At 38.1% G+C, this 16,615-nt stretch overlaps 3 protein-coding genes and 1 long non-coding RNA gene across 5 annotated transcripts; 2 read left to right on the top strand and 2 right to left on the bottom strand.

Moving 5' to 3' along the window:
- Positions 1–30: 30 nt before the first annotated feature.
- Positions 31–2,574, bottom strand: LOC111466237 (laccase-4-like). Its single transcript, XM_023110841.1, has 6 exons — positions 2,424–2,574; positions 2,035–2,186; positions 1,665–1,909; positions 1,435–1,563; positions 426–1,352; positions 31–307 (listed from the first exon to the last, which is right to left on the bottom strand). Exons 1-6 carry the CDS (start codon positions 2,508–2,510, stop codon positions 177–179), a joined length of 1,671 nt encoding a protein of 556 aa, XP_022966609.1. The 5' UTR covers positions 2,511–2,574; the 3' UTR covers positions 31–176.
- LOC111466238 lies at positions 1,817–3,219 on the top strand. The gene is made up of 2 exons (XR_002714346.1): positions 1,817–1,931; positions 3,117–3,219. It is a non-coding gene; the product is annotated as an uncharacterized LOC111466238 (long non-coding RNA).
- A 1,340-nt stretch (positions 3,220–4,559) lies between these two features.
- Positions 4,560–5,826, top strand: LOC111466213. The gene is made up of 2 exons (XM_023110802.1): positions 4,560–5,014; positions 5,108–5,826. Exons 1-2 carry the CDS (start codon positions 4,694–4,696, stop codon positions 5,546–5,548), a joined length of 762 nt encoding a protein of 253 aa, XP_022966570.1. The 5' UTR covers positions 4,560–4,693; the 3' UTR covers positions 5,549–5,826.
- Positions 5,029–9,672, bottom strand: LOC111466212 (pentatricopeptide repeat-containing protein At3g09060). 2 transcript variants are annotated; one of them, XM_023110801.1, is made up of 4 exons: positions 9,157–9,672; positions 7,238–9,045; positions 5,323–5,498; positions 5,029–5,150 (listed from the first exon to the last, which is right to left on the bottom strand). In XM_023110801.1, exons 1-2 carry the CDS (start codon positions 9,466–9,468, stop codon positions 7,363–7,365), a joined length of 1,995 nt encoding a protein of 664 aa, XP_022966569.1. In that variant the 5' UTR covers positions 9,469–9,672; the 3' UTR covers positions 5,029–5,150; positions 5,323–5,498; positions 7,238–7,362. The 2 variants fall into 2 exon arrangements, with proteins under 2 accessions (XP_022966569.1, XP_022966568.1); XM_023110800.1 differs by having other exon boundaries at positions 7,238–9,672.
- Between the last annotated feature and the right edge of the window lie 6,943 nt (positions 9,673–16,615).

The raw sequence follows: 16,615 nt of genomic DNA, 5'->3' as shown, positions 1-16,615 counted from the left end.
TTTTTTTTTTTTTTTTTTTTTTTCAAACAATTAAACAAAAGAGAAATTTATTTGAACATTTTTCTTTTGAAGAAAGCAAAAAAGAAAATAGCCAACGATGGCTGTGTTCTTCTTCCTCAACATTTCGATCGACAGTATGTTATAACCCTCTTCTTCTTCTTCCCCATGCCGTTCGCTTAGCATTTTGGAAGATCCGTTGGAGGAGGAATGATCGATTGGTTTGGTCCATTGCCATTTTCCACCAAGAAAGCCATCTTTAATCCCCATGTTGTGTGCACTTCCAAATGGCAATGCATAAACCAAACTCCTACACCAACACAAAGATTTGCAATTAGGAAGGATATTTGTGAGTGATTTTCTCTAATCTTTGATGATGTGTTCGATTTAGTGATGGAACACTGTAATTTAACCAAGTTTTTTTTTACCTGGATTATCAGCTCTGAATCTGATGGCTATCCATCCACCGGAAGGCACTCCGACGGTGTTTCTCTCAACAGGATCGACGAGATTGAATGATTTGGGGTCATTTTTAGGGTCGTAGTTACCGATTCCGCTTCCAACGATGAAGAAATTAAACCCATGGAGATGAACAGGGTGGTTTTCTGGGACGATGATCCCGGTGTCCTGTAAAACAAGTTCCACCGTCGAGTTGTATTTCAGTTTATAAAGCTTTGTCCCTCTCGTTGTCTGTAAATTCGATGGTCCACTGCCTGTGTAGTTGAAAACATGAGGTGGGGTAGCCGGGAAATCAGTTGTGAAAACTCCATTGATGTTGAAATAATGAGCTTGAAGTAAGGCTGTGGTTGGCATTACGAATGTGACATTGTTAATGCTGGCCACTGCCCGGCTTCCATTCCCAGCTTTGCAGGTGGGACAAGGGTTGATCCCAAGGCCAACTGTGAAGAGAAGGTTATGATCAATGGTCAATGGAACTCTTGCAGGGTAGGTGTTTGAATTAATGCTTCTGAGAGAGTTTAAGAAGTTGTTGGCGACTGATGTTGAGTTTTGAGGAGGTGGGGCAGTTAACGTCGTTGTGGTTGTTGCGAGCGTGCCGGAGTAATGTAGTGTGGCTGTGGCAGTGTTGTTGTCGACCGCGATCGGAGCGGTCATGAAAGGGGAGGCGGCAACTAAGTACTTGCCAGAGCTTTGATCAGCAGTGATGAGGGCATTGGTGGTTTGGCCTGGTGCAATCAAAATTGTGTCTGTTTGGAATGGTTTCACGTAGGTAGCATCAACCTCCACAACTGTGAGTTTGTGCCCAGCAATCTTGAAGAACAGCTCCTCATTGAGTGCAGCATTGATTATACGCAGTAAGTAAGTATTACCATTCTTGACAGGCAATGTGAATCCCCCTGATAAGAAACGTCGATGTTAGATTCGAGTGCACAGCGCCATAGTCTTTAAGTTTCTGATATGCATAATGGTCGTTTGTACCTTGTGTAGAACAGCTCGAGAGGGGTCCTGAATGACCATTTATTGTGTGAGCATCTGATACATTTGGAGCTAATCCTGATTTAAGAGCTTCATTGATCACGGTTTCGGTGTCGGATTTCCACCATTCAGCTGCAGAAGCAGGATCATTTTTTAGAATCAATTCAGTCAGGTCTAAGTGAAGCTAAAAAGGATGGCAAGGGGACAGATCGTTTACTTTCAAGCGTGCTCACCTAATACAATGACAACTTCTTTGTGAGGAGCTGGGAATGGATAGGGAACGCCAAGCTTAGGCAATATGACCAAAGCACCATGGACAGTTGCCCTCAGCCACAGGATATGTGCGTGCCAAAAAAGGGTGCCTCTTTGGCCAGTAACAGTGAAGTTATATAAATAGCTTTGCCCTGATGGGATTGGACACTGCGTAACGTATGCCGGTCCATCTGCCCAACCTGTTCGGAGCTGCCGAATTCCATGCCTGACCAGAACAAGAAAGTGAGGTAGCATCATTCATTACTTTCCTTTCCTTCAAATATTACTACAAATCATTCGTTCTTAGGCTTCATAAGAAAGGTGAAGTAGAAGTTTTGTAGGCAGGCTTACCAATGAATAGAAAGGTTGTATTGAACATGGTTAACAACCTTAATGAGTACTGTGTCATCTTCCCTAGCGTAGATGGTCGGCCCTGGAAACTTTCCGTTAACCGTGACGATTTGCTTACTCGAACATAGTTTTGTAGTATTTTTCAAAACCACCTGCCATTAACATATAGAATAGGAATATGAATCCCTAAAAGGTCTGATTTGTCTTGGTTAAGAACACTGATGGGTCAGCTAAAATGAAAGATCAGAAAAGAAGTTTGCCTTAAAAACAAAACACATTATCGAGTACAAAAGTGAACAAGAAGAGAAAAAAAAAACAAAGCTGGGAATTGTGAGTGTTAGAAAGTCTTGCCATCTGCTTGTGGTTGGTATAAAAGATTCAGTACTTACATCGAATGTGTAGCGTCGAACTCGGCATTCGACAAAAGCTGGGAAAATACAGGCCACGAGAACCAGAACTCGAATTATTAAACCCATTTACCCCTCTCTTTCTCTCCCTCTACTGGATACAAGCCTTGTTTAGATGTGGGTAATGAATAATAGGAAAGCCTCCCTTATATAAAGCTTAGCTGAAATGTCGTTTTTGCATGGTTGGTGAATGATAGAGCTGTTTTGCTGTTTTCAAGTAAGAAGAGGACTAATCTCTCTAGTTCTGGAAGCCAAGAAACTCTCCAACCAAACCAAACCAAACCAAACCAACGGTAACAGCTCAAGCCTACCGCTAGCAGATATTATCTTCTTTGAGCTATTTCTTTTGAGCTTCCCCTCAAGGTTTTTAAAACGCGTCTGCTGGGGAGATGTTTCTACACTCTTATGAAAAAATGCTTCGTTCTCCTCCCCAACTGATGTGGGATCTCACACCAACTCATATCTGAACAATGAGGTATTAGGTGCTGGTTGTTTGAATTATATGGAATGACTCTTATTCTAATGATCGAGATAGCGTATGTTCTTTCGCTCTCAAGAAGACCTGACTCGAGCGTTCTTCTCGAGAACGGTCTTCTAATACATGAAAGATCTTGATTCAAAACTCGACTTAGCTTTAGAGATTTGAAAAAAAAGGTATTTATTTGTCACTTTCAGGTTTCTGGTGAAGAGGAAAGGGCAGAGAAAGTCGAGAGTTGAAGGAAGGTGGCATTCTCAAATCTCAAGCAAGTAAGATGAAAATGGGTAGTTTGCAAAAAAAGATAAAATAAAATAAAATAAATGGCATATATATAATATTATTTTATTGTTGGGAAATGGCTTTCAGGTCAGCTTCTCAACCAATGGTTTCCATATTGAATGCTTAAGATTAAACCATTGTTGTAAGTACTTTCTGTCTCTAAGAACTTAATTTGAATCTGAGTTTGAATTGGCTGCTGATGAAGACCCAACCCATTAAAGTTTGGCCCTTTTTTTATGCTAATTATTTAGTTGTAATTTGATTGGATTAGTATGATTAAGTTAGGGTCACCAAGAACATGGCTATCTAGCTAGTTAGATCCCAGCTTCAAAGTGACAAATAAAGGTATATAACACTGAATTGGGTTGCCAAAACAACAATCAAATGAAATATTAAAATCTAAGTTAAAAGAACTTTGAACACAATTATGAAATCTATAACCCACAAAATCCAAAAAACACTTTTTTTCTTACCTGTTTTATGTATTCTACTTTGGCCATTAGGGTTTAGGGTGGAAGGATAATCAGATTTAATATTGAATTGCATGTTCGGGTGAAAGGATGTCAATGGTGAACCCATTGAATTTTCAACTTGACTGTTAAGATGTCTACCGGGTTGGGCAAGATATATACAAGTACGTATAATATACAAAGTGAGTGGGAGCGGGATTATAATTCATATTTCCAACCCCTTTAGGTAATAGGGAAAAATCTCTCCACACTCCCTCTCTCGCTTCTCATTTAAGCATTGATTTCTCGCTCCGTTTGGAACAAATCTCCATAAAATCTTTAAAAATTGGTTGTTTGTATATCAATATCATCTTGGGGCAGAGTCAACCTTGTAACTTTTAAGTTCGTACTTCTGGGACATTGTTGAACGGACGGATGTTTCTTTGATTTTGACGAACTGGGGTTTGCCCAATCACTCTATTTCTCAATATCCAGCAAGTTTGGGGTCAAACACCCTATATCATCATCCACTTGGATAATCTACTTGGGCCTATCCTTGGCCCACTAATGTTTGGTTTAGTGTTTTCCAATGGGCTCAAGCCCAAATGTTAAGGGGATTTTACAGGGTTAAGCCCATATTCTTGTGGCAGCAACGTACTAAATGGGCCTGATTTTCACTATTGCTAATTTGACATTGATTTTCAAAAAGAAAAAGAAAATTTACATGAATAAAAGAATTACACTCACAAAATTTAAAATTATATGTAATTAATTTGAGCCCAATTAATTACATTAGTAAATTAGTTTTGTTTTTAATAATAAATTGGGTTTTGATGAAAATACCAATTTTCAAAAGGATAAGAAAGGCAACCAAACTCCAATGAGAATCAATTATCAAAATCTCATATTTTAAATACGAAAGTGATAAAGTACATAAAAAAAAATGAGAGGTCCATAAAGAACTCCATCTAAGCTTTCCTCTTCCTTCTGCAATTCTCTCTCTCTCTCTCTCTCTCTCTCTCTCTCTCTCTCTAAAATAAACAAAGATGATAATAGTCTTCAAACCAATTCAAACATCTTTTACAGTCCACAAACATACCTTCTTATATACACCAAAACTTCCCAATTCAAAGACCTCCTCCTTCCTGCGCTTCTGCCAGTCCAACACTTCTGACTCGAGTGAAGGAGACCCTCAAAAGCAGGAGATGCTGGCCAGAATAGCACAGCTTCAAACTCAAAAACTCCGACTCACCAATTTCTTAGACGAAAAATCAGCTGATCTCACTCAGTTTGCTGAAGAGGCCGATGCCGAGTTTGAGAAGATTGGAGAAGATGCCTTCAAAGAGCTTGAGGATGCCAGTGCCCGGGTCTATATTTTTGGTTTTTTTTCTCATTTGTCAATGAATTTTGCAGTTTGGAATGTAACCCATTTCTTCTTGTTCATGTTATTTGATGAACAGATTATGGAGAACATTGAGAGCCAGATGCAGGTCTTTGAGGAGTCTGTAGAGTTGAACAGGCAAGAAATAGAGAAGAATGATGATTTGTTGGCTAAATTTGAAGGCCGAATCGAAGAAGAACGAAATGAAGGCCTTTTCTTTAAGAATCTGAGACAGAGAAAGCCTGTAGACAAAGAGAATGCTAAACTAGAAATGGAGAAGATAAAAGAGCTTACAAATGAAACCGCTGGTTCGAAGACGAGGCGATATATCTATCTTGCATTCATTGGCCTGCTTGTTATAGTGATTGCCGAGTCGTTCCTTTCTTCACCTGATTGGCGAAAAGTTGCAGTTTTTGGGGTAGTTCTTATTGCTATGGTTTTTCAGTTTTCGTATGAACAAAGGTTGTCATCTGAAATGGAAAAAACAGACATCAAAGAGCAGCCTGAAGAAAAAAAGTGAAGGGAGTTTTGTTATTGATGAAAGTATGAGCAATGAAAGAAAAGAATAACTATAGCATGAGGCATAACCCCAAGTAAATCCTCTCTACTTGAGGCTGATACATCAAGCAACTTCACTTTTGCATCGATAACATTTGGCCTTGGAGATTATGACTTCAATCACCAGGTCTCTGTAATGAGTTACAACATTTGATGCTTGGAATTTTCATGGCAGTCATTTGAAAAGATCTTGTACCAATATCTTCAACATAATTACATTACCTATTTTCAAGTGAGCAATTATTGCACATTTCCTTTGTCCTAGAACCTACATTGAGTCCCACAGGTGTTTTGAGTCCCACAGGTATATTTGAGTGACCGCAGGTATATTTGAGTGACCAGGCAATCAAGTCTCGGCTAGGGTGCAACCCCTAATTGTGAACTTTCCTAGCATGGTTAGGGTCTACTTGATACATAGAAGTTAGTTATCACCCATAGGGGACACCCGGAGCCGTAGAGGGTATGCAACTGGGGTGCACCTAGTATATAGTTCATATGGGGTGCAAGCGATTAGAGTACTAGTCTACATGTAGTGCACAAGTTACTTTATACACACGAGATTTACCTACGAGCCCGTTATAGGGTGAATTGACTCACGTGTAAATAGCACAGGGTTAATAAAAGACCTTGAGAAACGTAAACAAAAGCTTAGCACAATCAAACCCTACATTATGGTCAAAGGGGTATTAGTTATACACCATAGAGTATGAGTTTAGGTATATATAAGCCTTATAGGGCTTTGTATAGACGGTAAGCCTTGACATTGACTCATGCTAGAGTAAGAATATGAGCACATAGCTTGAGACTATCGTAAGGATTAAGTCTGACAAGAGCCTACAAGTAGGTTGCTTATTGAGTATTCTTATACTCATATCTACTTCACTTTAATTATCAGGTGAACAGTAGATCAGGGTCGTGGCAGGGACGTACAGAGCCATGCAGCTACGTAGGGGCACTAGAGGAGTCTCTCTTTGCGTCAATTTTAATATCATTTTTAACCTTATTTACTTTAAAACTTGTGTTGTATGTAACGATTTTTTACGTTCGACTCTACGAACATTGTTTTGTATTAGTCATTACATAAAGTCTTGAATTTTCTGGGGAGAAGAAATAACTTTCCAATCTAACCTTCCAAATAGTTGGTGCCAAATTGAAAAGCTTTCAAATTCAAATAAAAGTTGCAACTCTTTTGGAAACATTATCATTATTACTACTGGCTCTATGAAATCTATCACTATACTAAAATAAAAATGAAAATCTTGAAGAAATGAAACTCTTGAAAATCTTGAACTTCACTAGTCAGCCATCGAAAATGAAAATGAAAGGACCTACAAGCTGATAATATCTGATCAATGCACTCGTTATTCTAAGAAAGAATAGAACTAGTTCAAAACATATGTACTAGCAGATCTGGCATCCTCTTAGGCTGAATGCAAGTGCTGTAATGACCCTGAATTTCTACATACTCAGAGTCGTTAGTAACGTCTCATGCTTATGTCTAATGCAGAAATATAACTCTTAAAAGTTACAAGTGCTAACACGTTTAGCAGACTTTTGGTTTCAGGATTTGAAAATTTTCAAAAAACAGCACCGTCAAAGGAGTCAGTATGATTCGCTAAAAGATATCTAATAGAGAGAGAGAGGGACTTACTTCTAAAATCATTTCAATCAAGAAGATGTTGAAGATCCATCGTCAATAATTTCCCAAAGCAAGAACATTTAATGTTATGGAAGTTGGAAGAATTCCTGGATTCAGAGCATCACATAAGAATCCGATCATGTCCTAGACTCTGGAACAAGGGCATATTCCATTAAAGGTCTATCATCGACAACAGCTCTTACAAGAATGTTCCATGTTGTGGCAGTCGGAAGAACTCCATGTTTCAAAGCATCATATAAGAATCCAATGGCATCCGAAACTCTAGCACAAGAACAGAGTCCCTTAAAGGTAATGTTATAAGACATAATATCTGGCTGAAGACCCTCTTCCAAGATACGGTCCCAAATTTTTAAAGCCTCTACGCAGTCTCCGACCTTGTAAAGGCCTTCCATGATGGTGTTGTGTGTTACGAGATCAGGAACACAGTTCACCTGTGCCATTTCAGTAAAAAATTTCAGCGCAACATCGACATTCCGGGCCCTACAAAGACCATGAATTATTATGTTGTGTATGGTTACATCGGGCTTAAGACCCTTGTTGATACATTGATCCCATAAGTTGAGTGCCATGTCGAGCTTATCTCCTCGACAAAGGCCATCAATCAACAAGCTATAGGTAATCATATCAGGCTTCAAACCCTTTTCCAGCATCTCCTTCAGAAAAAGATATGCATCGCTAAATCTTTCTGCCTTGCACAGTCCATTGATAAGAGTGTTGTAGGAGACCACAGTAGGAGAACAGCCTTTCTTGCTCATTTCCCTTAAAAGAAAAGTAGCCTCCTCAAGCTTAGAAGCTCGGACATATCCATTAATCAGTGAATTGAAGACATAAGAATTCAGTTTATGTTTATGTGTGTTCATCTGATGAACCAGCTCGACCGCTTGATCCAACCTTGCTTCTTTGCATAACCCATTGATCATCGAGGAGTACGCAAATATATCCAAATCAGCTCCCTCATTTTCTGCTTCTTTTAGTATCCTTAAAGCCTTATTCAAGTATCCATTTTTACACAACCCGTGAATCAACAGTCCATAAGTAGTTGAATCAGCAGTAAAGCCTCTCTCATGTAAGAGCTGCCAGTTACAAATCGCTTCTTCCACTTTCTTGTTGTCAAACAACCCTTGAATGAATATGTTATAGCTGACAATATTGCAACAGTTATTCTTACTCATAAGCTCCCATAACTCAAAGCATTTCATTAGCTTACCGGCTTGAAATAGAGCACTTAGCATTGTATTATATGTTGTCACATCAGGGGATAACCCAACGTCAACCATCTCCTGAAAAACTCTCTCAGCAGCATGGAAGTTTCCTGCTTTGCTCAAGCCATGGATCATAGAGCTATAAGTAAATAAGTCAAGTGACCTTTGGTTCTTCTTCATTCTATTCCATATCTCCATACTCTCATCGAACTTCCCCAGCTTACATAAACCATTAATCATAATGTTATATGTCGCCACACTCGGATAAACTGAAGATTCCCTCAGTAATCTCTCCCAAACCTCACTAGCCTTCACGAAATCTCCTTTCCTGAAAAACCCATCAATCAGAATATTATAACACAGAACATCAGGGTTCACCCCTCTCTCAGACATTTCATCAAACAGGTTCAGGGCATCCGATAGGTTACCACTCTTAGCAAGTGCATTAATTAAAGTACCATAGCTGAAAACATTTGGGCTCAAACCCTTCTCCGATATCCAATTCAACAACCTCTTCGCCTTTTCAAATTGCTTCTTCTTGCACGATATCTTGATCAAAATATTATACGTTTGCAGATTGGGCGACATGCCCACCGTCTGAAAGTATGTGAAAAACAGTTCAGCACGGCTCCATTGATTAGATTCAATGAACGCATTAAGCATAGAATTATATGACCTAATTCCCGGTTTACACCCAAAAATGTCTACCATTCGCTGAAATAAATGCAGAGCATCATCGGGCATCGAACACTTAGTATATGCTTTGATAGCCGTCAGCGCAACATCTTCGGAGCAGATGCATCTCTGAGATCGTATCAGCTCGACAATCCGACCAACGTGAACAACGAGCTTCGGATCAATAAGTCGCCGGAGAATGTTGTGGAACACGAATGGTGAATGAGCATAACCAGGATGCTGAGACGCCGAATCGAACAGAGCGAGCGCCGAATTGGGGTTTTTCTCTGCTTTGAGGAGCTTTAGAACCAGTGTAGGGGATAGGACTTTGGGGAGCTCAACCATGGCGGTAATAATGAAGTTTCTTGTGTTGTTCAGGACATGCTATGACGACGGCGCCGATACTTTCAGATCGGACTTGCAATCAGCGTCAAGTCTCCGGCGGAAATATGTATCCGGCGCCGATACTCGAGTGTTTGGGAGACCTTCTCATTCTTCTGTTCCAAAACGAGGCATAAGCAAAAACACAACACAACGAATTTGGTCGAGTCCCCGGCGGAGGTATATATATATTTTCTAAATTAATAAAAATATCCTTTGCCTAGTTTCAAAATTTTCAATATATCCTCAACTTTTAAAAATAAAATCTCAAAATAAACTATTAGTAAACTATTAAAAAAAATTCAAAAAATATCCGTTTAAAAATACATCAAAAGTTTAATTAATATTCTTTTAAAAAAATGACTTAATTTTTTTTTTATAAAAAAAATCTTATTATTAATATATGAACGGAATCAATGTGTAAGAGGATAATGTTGCAAGCATGTATATCCAACCTTGCTCGAAATTGTAATACCTAAATACATGTAATATAATTTGCCTATAACAATAGTTGTCAGAAGAATGACACATTTCAATATAGATGTATGTGTGGACTCCAATTTTTTTTTTTTTAGAAGAAGTAGAAGCACGTGAAAGTGTGACATGAGACAAGCTATTTCTCATTGTCGACGCTCGGGACTTCGGTTCTTGAACTTCTAGTATCCGAATTACTTCAAATTTTTCTCCACAGACTGCTTATTGTGTATAGTCTCTGGAACCATAAACATTTTCATGAGAATCGGTCTGAAAGAAGGTTAAAATTGAGAATAACCAAGGGAAGGTCAGATTTTGGGTTGACTTGGCCACGTCATCGTCTTCTTCCTAGACAGGAAGAAAACGCGCGTTTTCATCGTGCCACCGTCTGAAAGTTGAGCTCCACAGCTTCGATCACGTCATTTCTCCCCTTGATATGTTCATGAAACTTTGGTGTTACAAGGAAGAGATAGGGATTCTAGGGGTTTTCAAGGCCCGATTTCTTCATGAAACCTGTTCGATATCCTTTCCTCAAGCTAAAGAAAGTTGTTTGTTGGAACGTCCTTGTGTATGGGAACCTTAATTTCTAGAAATCGCTATCAGTCTGCAACTCACCCGAAACACCAAATTTTTGTTCTCTTGGGTAGCTTGTTCTAGGACGTTTTAACTCTTGATTTCTTCATCAAAGTTACTCAAATTCTTCCTCTAAAAGCTAAAGGAATCTTTAGTTTGAAGGAACAGGGACCGAGATAGGAATTCGACACTTCCCCCCAAATTCTACTCAAAATGAATTTCCTTTAATTGGGCATGTTCCTAAGGTTATTTCTCTTCGTGGTCTTCTATACAAACATTCCTTGTTGGTACAAAAATTGATTAGAATCGTCCTTGCTCGACGAATTATCGTGTATCCTCAAATTGGATTTTCTTGTTTTCCTTGAAACTCTTCAATGACGGATTGGATTGAGGGAATGGTTTATGAGCACTTTTAGCACTCTATTTTTTCATAAAACTTGTGGATAATCTTGTTTCGAGACTGTAAGAACACATTTAAAGAGAAATGGTGGAGAATTTCTCTTGAATTTGGAAGAAATCCAAGAGTAAGAGATCGAAAATCTAAATGCTTATTTCCTTCGATTGGGAGTTTGATCTTGCTCGATTCTTGTTCCATATTGTTGCCCCAACTTCAGCATTTATGGGAGGAACTTAAACTGACATTGAGAGCTCCACAATCGTCGTGATTTGAAGATTGGACTTTTTGAACAACCCGTCGAAAATATCAACTCCGATCAAAGCCTTACCGACCTTGGTTTTGAATAATAGCCATTGGATGTGATGATCTATGCATGTTCTGAATCATATCCAATTTTGGAGGAGATTCAGCGGTCGGGATTTGAGTTTTGAAGGATTTTGTTCAGATGGTCATGGTAGGATGACATGATTCTGATCAGAGTGGCATTTTTGTAATTATCCATTCTTCTAGGGATATTTTGGTAATTTGCCAATTTCAAAATATTTTTTTATTATTTTTTTTGAAAAATCCATAATTTTTCTATACATCCTTCTTCTCCTCCCTTATTGGTCATTATTTCTTTTTCATGAAATTTCTTCTAGATAAGGAATTAAACATCAGAAAAGATTCTTGATAATGGGAAAAATGACATTTTTGCCATTTTCACTTACGTTTAATTTCCCGTCCTTTCCAAGTGCCTTAACTCGTCAAGATTACTTATTAGGATATATGAGTGACTTGCTTAATTCCCTTGTCCTTACTTAATCTTTTAATTTCTTCCCTTTTGATCCTTTGGGTCTTACATGAACGACTTAATTTTTGTTGGAGCTAATTCCCTTTATTTTTTGAGGTGTTTCACCTTTCAACCCGTGACCAAGCTTCAATTCCATGAATTCGAAGCCATCTAGTCATTGTCTGTCTTTGTTGTCCTTATCGTTGACGCACATCGTACCATGCAGCAGAAAACATGTTTTTTTCTCTCTTTTTTTTTTGAAATACATATATTATATAATAAAACAACTCGGGTAGTACTTGGTTCTCATCTTGTTCTCTTGTTTCCAAGTCACTTCTTTAGGAGGAAGGTTTCACCATTGCACTTTAATCAAAGTTGTTTCTCTGGTTCAATAGAGTTTTCATACACATGGTAAAATATCTGCATGGGTTGCTCCTAGTACTTCAAGTCTCGATGTCGAGGTAGTGCTTGTAATTGATGATGTGCAATTGGATCGGTGGTATACTTTCTACGCATGAACATGTGGAACACATTGTGGACGATAGCAAGCGTCAATTCTATGGTAGCCTATTCGCCACCGGCCCAATGTGTTCGAAGATTTTAAGTGTCTAATAAACAAGGGATCAACTTTCCTCTCTTCCCAACCTCAGTCCTCCTCTCACAGGAGTAACTTTAAGGAATACATGATCTTTTGTTCAAATTCGAGTTCCTCCTTTTGGTGTTTGCATATTTCTTCTATAATTCTAATGCAAGGGAGTATCCTTGTTCGGCTCTATGAACATTGGAACATTATGTCATTCTCTATCTCCTCTAAGTATCTTCATGTCTAATTGTCTATTAAATTGGTGGATTTTCTAGTAATGAAGTGTGTCAACTTCGGTAATTTGTCCGTGGTGACCTAAATCATTGTGCAACGTTCCCTTGTATTTGACAAGTTAGAGATAGAATATTTTCACACCCTCCCACTTCCACTATGGGATGCTCGAGGGCTATGATAATTCTAAGGGTCTTTGTCTTTGCGTCTAACTTGCTCACAAGTCGAACATCGATTCACAAACTTTGCTAACATCTACATGTGTCATGTCAATATGATGATTTAGCTTCTCTATCACACTTCACTAGTGAAAATTTACTCTTGTGTCGTATTCATCTCAATATTGTATGGACCCATAAGTTCTCATGCAACAACCTTCTCAAACGTGATCTAAGGTTCATTCCAAATTCCACTCTTTTGAGGCTTCGTGAGTCAGTAAGGATGCCCCGTTGCGATTGGCATAAATGCCTCATAGACAGCAAATCATTGGTTTGTCTCTCCACACTTCATATGTTGTACCTATCATTAGTTCTTTTCTTGAAAATGAACGAAGTGTCGCTAGCACCCATATTGGCTTTAGTGTCACGATCTCGAACTTACATCTCATGATGGTCTTACAAAACCTCGATCATACCATGAGCCTAGTTAAGGGTACCAGACTTCTTATCTTGAGTTTTTTTATCATTTATATTGGCAAACTCACGCAATATTTTTTATCATTTATACTTGCAAACTCACGCAATATTCATCCACGGGATCATGATTTAGGTCCTTGGACTGCCTATGCCTAACCCATGGTTCTATGTACCCACGTGGTTCCACACCCTTCCAAAGTGGGTTTATAGAGCATTAGCCCTTCAAAGGCCCATGTCCATTTCCATACCAATACATAATCATAATTCTTGAATATGACACCCTTACTTAGACCAATATGGGTTACTGGATCAGTATGAAATCATATGACAGACCAATTTAGATAGTAAAATCATAAGTGACACCTTACTAATCAAGGTGAAAGTCGTGAACTCGGGACATACCGAAAGATAAGAGGTACTAGGTGATTTTAGGCATAGGTAAGCTGGGATCCATTCTTTCCATGAAATGGTACTAAGACATTAGGGTGTGGAGTCGGACTCATGATCTTAATTGTACTTATTATCAAAATCCATTCAACAGGCTAGTTTTAGCTTGAGAGCAATGTCTTGATCTTAAGCTTATACATCATACTCTCGAGAATTTCAACTTGGGTAAGATGTTTGACGGTTTTCTCCTGTAATCATTTATTGTCGTTATAAAAAAACTTCATTCTTCTATGTTCCTTCAGTCCGTTTCTAACAATCATCCTAGGTTCAAGATATACATATATATATCTATAGGCAACTAGTCATCTAGCGCCTCTTCATGTTGTGCCTAAGCACCAACATTTATTATTGCCACTGTGGCTATCACACACGATTCATTCACTCTTGGCTTAATCAAACTCCTTTGAGGTATCGTGCAAGGAAAATAGTCTTAAGCAAGTTATTTCTATACCATAACAAGTAATCGTAAGAAGTTAAGGCTTTTGGAGAATAATTGGAAATGAAAAGGTAAGCCAAAAGGACAAAAGGTAGTTTTTCAATTTCTATGGAATTTTTAGGATTTTTAATTCCTTATATAAAAGGAATCTTGAGATGGTCGAGAACGGAAAAATGTCCAGTAGAGGATGAAGTTTTAGAAAAATTATGAGTTTATAGTTAATATTCGAAAAGTGGCAAATTACCAAAATAATAAAAAAAAAAACTAAGGATAATTATAGATATGTCATTCTCCTCAAAATCAGAACCTCCACAGTGGCCTCTTGCACAAAATCCATCAAATCTCAAAATTGAGCCATTGGATCTCTTCCAAAATTGAACACAATCTAGAATGTTCACACATCACCAAATTCAATGGTTAGAATTCAAATTAGAAGTCAGTAGCTCACTGATCGAAGAAGATATTTCTGATGGGTTATGCGAAAATTTCAATCTCTTAATCATGATGATTCTAGAGGTTTCAACGTCGGTGGATGCTTCCCTCATAAAGTATGAAGTTGGGGCAATAGCATGGAACAAGAATCGAGCAAGGTCGAGCTCCCAATCGTAAGCAATAAGCGTTTAGATTTTGGATCTCCTACTCTCGGATTTCTTCCAAATTCAAGAGCAACTCTCCACCATTTCCCTTCAAGTTCCTACCATTTCTAAACAAGATTACCCACAAGTTCTACGAAGAATCAAGTGCCAAAAGTGTCTAAAATCCATTCCCCCAATCCAATATGTCATTTAAGAGCTTCAAGAAAAACTTGAAAATCTGATCCGAGGATTGAAGGTGTTAATATAACACATACGGAAGCAATTTGGATCTTAGGCACTTTTAGAATATCAATTATGGTAAATAACTAGCATGTTCATAAGTATTAAAACTTAATAAGTTTGAATACTAATCTTTTGTAGTTCAAATTTCTTTTTCCTCACGAACCGGTTTCGAACCACCACTAGTGTCTTCTCCACTAACCTTCGGCCTTAGAACGAGATTGTGGAATTCGATGAGTGACTAAACTTGGGAGGGATTTTGTATATATGAAAAGAGTGTTTGTGAGAGGTTTTTCTCAAGATTTTTCACCAACAAGAAAACCTTTCATGTATTATGATCACTCTATTTATAGAGTCATGTTTGCATGTTCATGCAAATTTGAGATCACCAAATTTTAACACTCAAAATTCCACTCAAATGTTTGAATTTTGTCGCAGCATGCATACTTGAGTTAACCAAATTTTGACACTCAAAATTCCACTCAAATGTTTGGATTATGTGCCAGCATGCATGCTTGAGTTAACCAAATTTTGACACTCAAATTTGTGGGCTTTATTTGGCAAGCATGCAAGTTTGGTTAAACCAAATTTTGACACCTCAAAATTCCACTAACATGGACTTTTTCCATTAAATGAGTTCAACAGGTTGACTTTCTTCATTTTGATTCAACAATCAATTTGAATTATTAATTTCAAATTAAAATAATATTAAATGATTAATTAAACTATTTAATTAATATTAAATATTAATTCAAATGACAATCCCAATTAATTCCGACACATATTTCATTAAGATATTAAATCTTATTTAAATATCTCAGATTCTCTCTTTTTCTTTAATTCGTAAATAAAACAAAAATCCGGTTAAATATATCGTATATATGTAGCGCATTCTCCCTAATTTGAATTTGAACACTTCGAACTCACTCGTCACACTATTCTATGGTTTAGTCCGATATGAGCTAGCAAAGAGACCTAATGGACCAATAGATCATGGGCTCCAACGATCCAAGATTAACCGGTTAAACTCATTAACCTTGTTAACCAATATTCGTTAATTACTAGGACATTCCACTATAGCCCAGTAGTTGCACTCTCCTCACAATAGATATATTTCTGTCCATTTGATATAACCATGATTAGTAAGTCGATCCTTCACCGGTTGTTCATAACTAGAGCTGGGTTAATTTACTGTTTAACCCCTGAAGTTACTTCTTGTTTCTTATGTCTCACTGATCCTCTAATGAACAATTGGTTTGTTGTCCAACCAGTAAACCGGATCCCTCTCAGGCCAATGAGAGGGTGAGGCCCCTTGTTCAAGACCGGAGTCAGTACTTAAGGGAACAACCTCTCTTCTATCCCTAAAAGTGGGTAGGAGTGAATTCCATCTTGCACCCCACATCCCCAGCCATTTACCCAGTCTTACCCCTGAAATGGGAGGCCTATTGAGTCGGCGAACTTGAGTCACTCTCACCCATGCAAATCTAAGGATAATTCCGAATAAACAGGAGTTCATGGTTAGCTCAGGATTAAGATCGAGTTACCTAGGTCGTCGAATGAAAAGAAAATTAGTCTCAACAGTAAACGACATTATAAAGTGAGAGTGATTTTCTTCATGGTCCGATCTTATGCAATACTCATTGCATAGGACACCCCCACTCACATGTCTCCACATGTACAATTTTAGTGATCATATTGTTTATATCATATACAAAAGTGGGTCGCATCCATAGTGTCCCTAGAATACG

Source organism: Cucurbita maxima, unplaced genomic scaffold (assembly GCF_002738345.1).
Source record: "Cucurbita maxima cultivar Rimu unplaced genomic scaffold, Cmax_1.0 Cma_Scf00030, whole genome shotgun sequence".
In the NCBI taxonomy this organism is placed as follows: Eukaryota; Viridiplantae; Streptophyta; class Magnoliopsida; order Cucurbitales; family Cucurbitaceae; genus Cucurbita; species Cucurbita maxima.
This window is presented reverse-complemented; position numbering and strand designations above follow the sequence as displayed.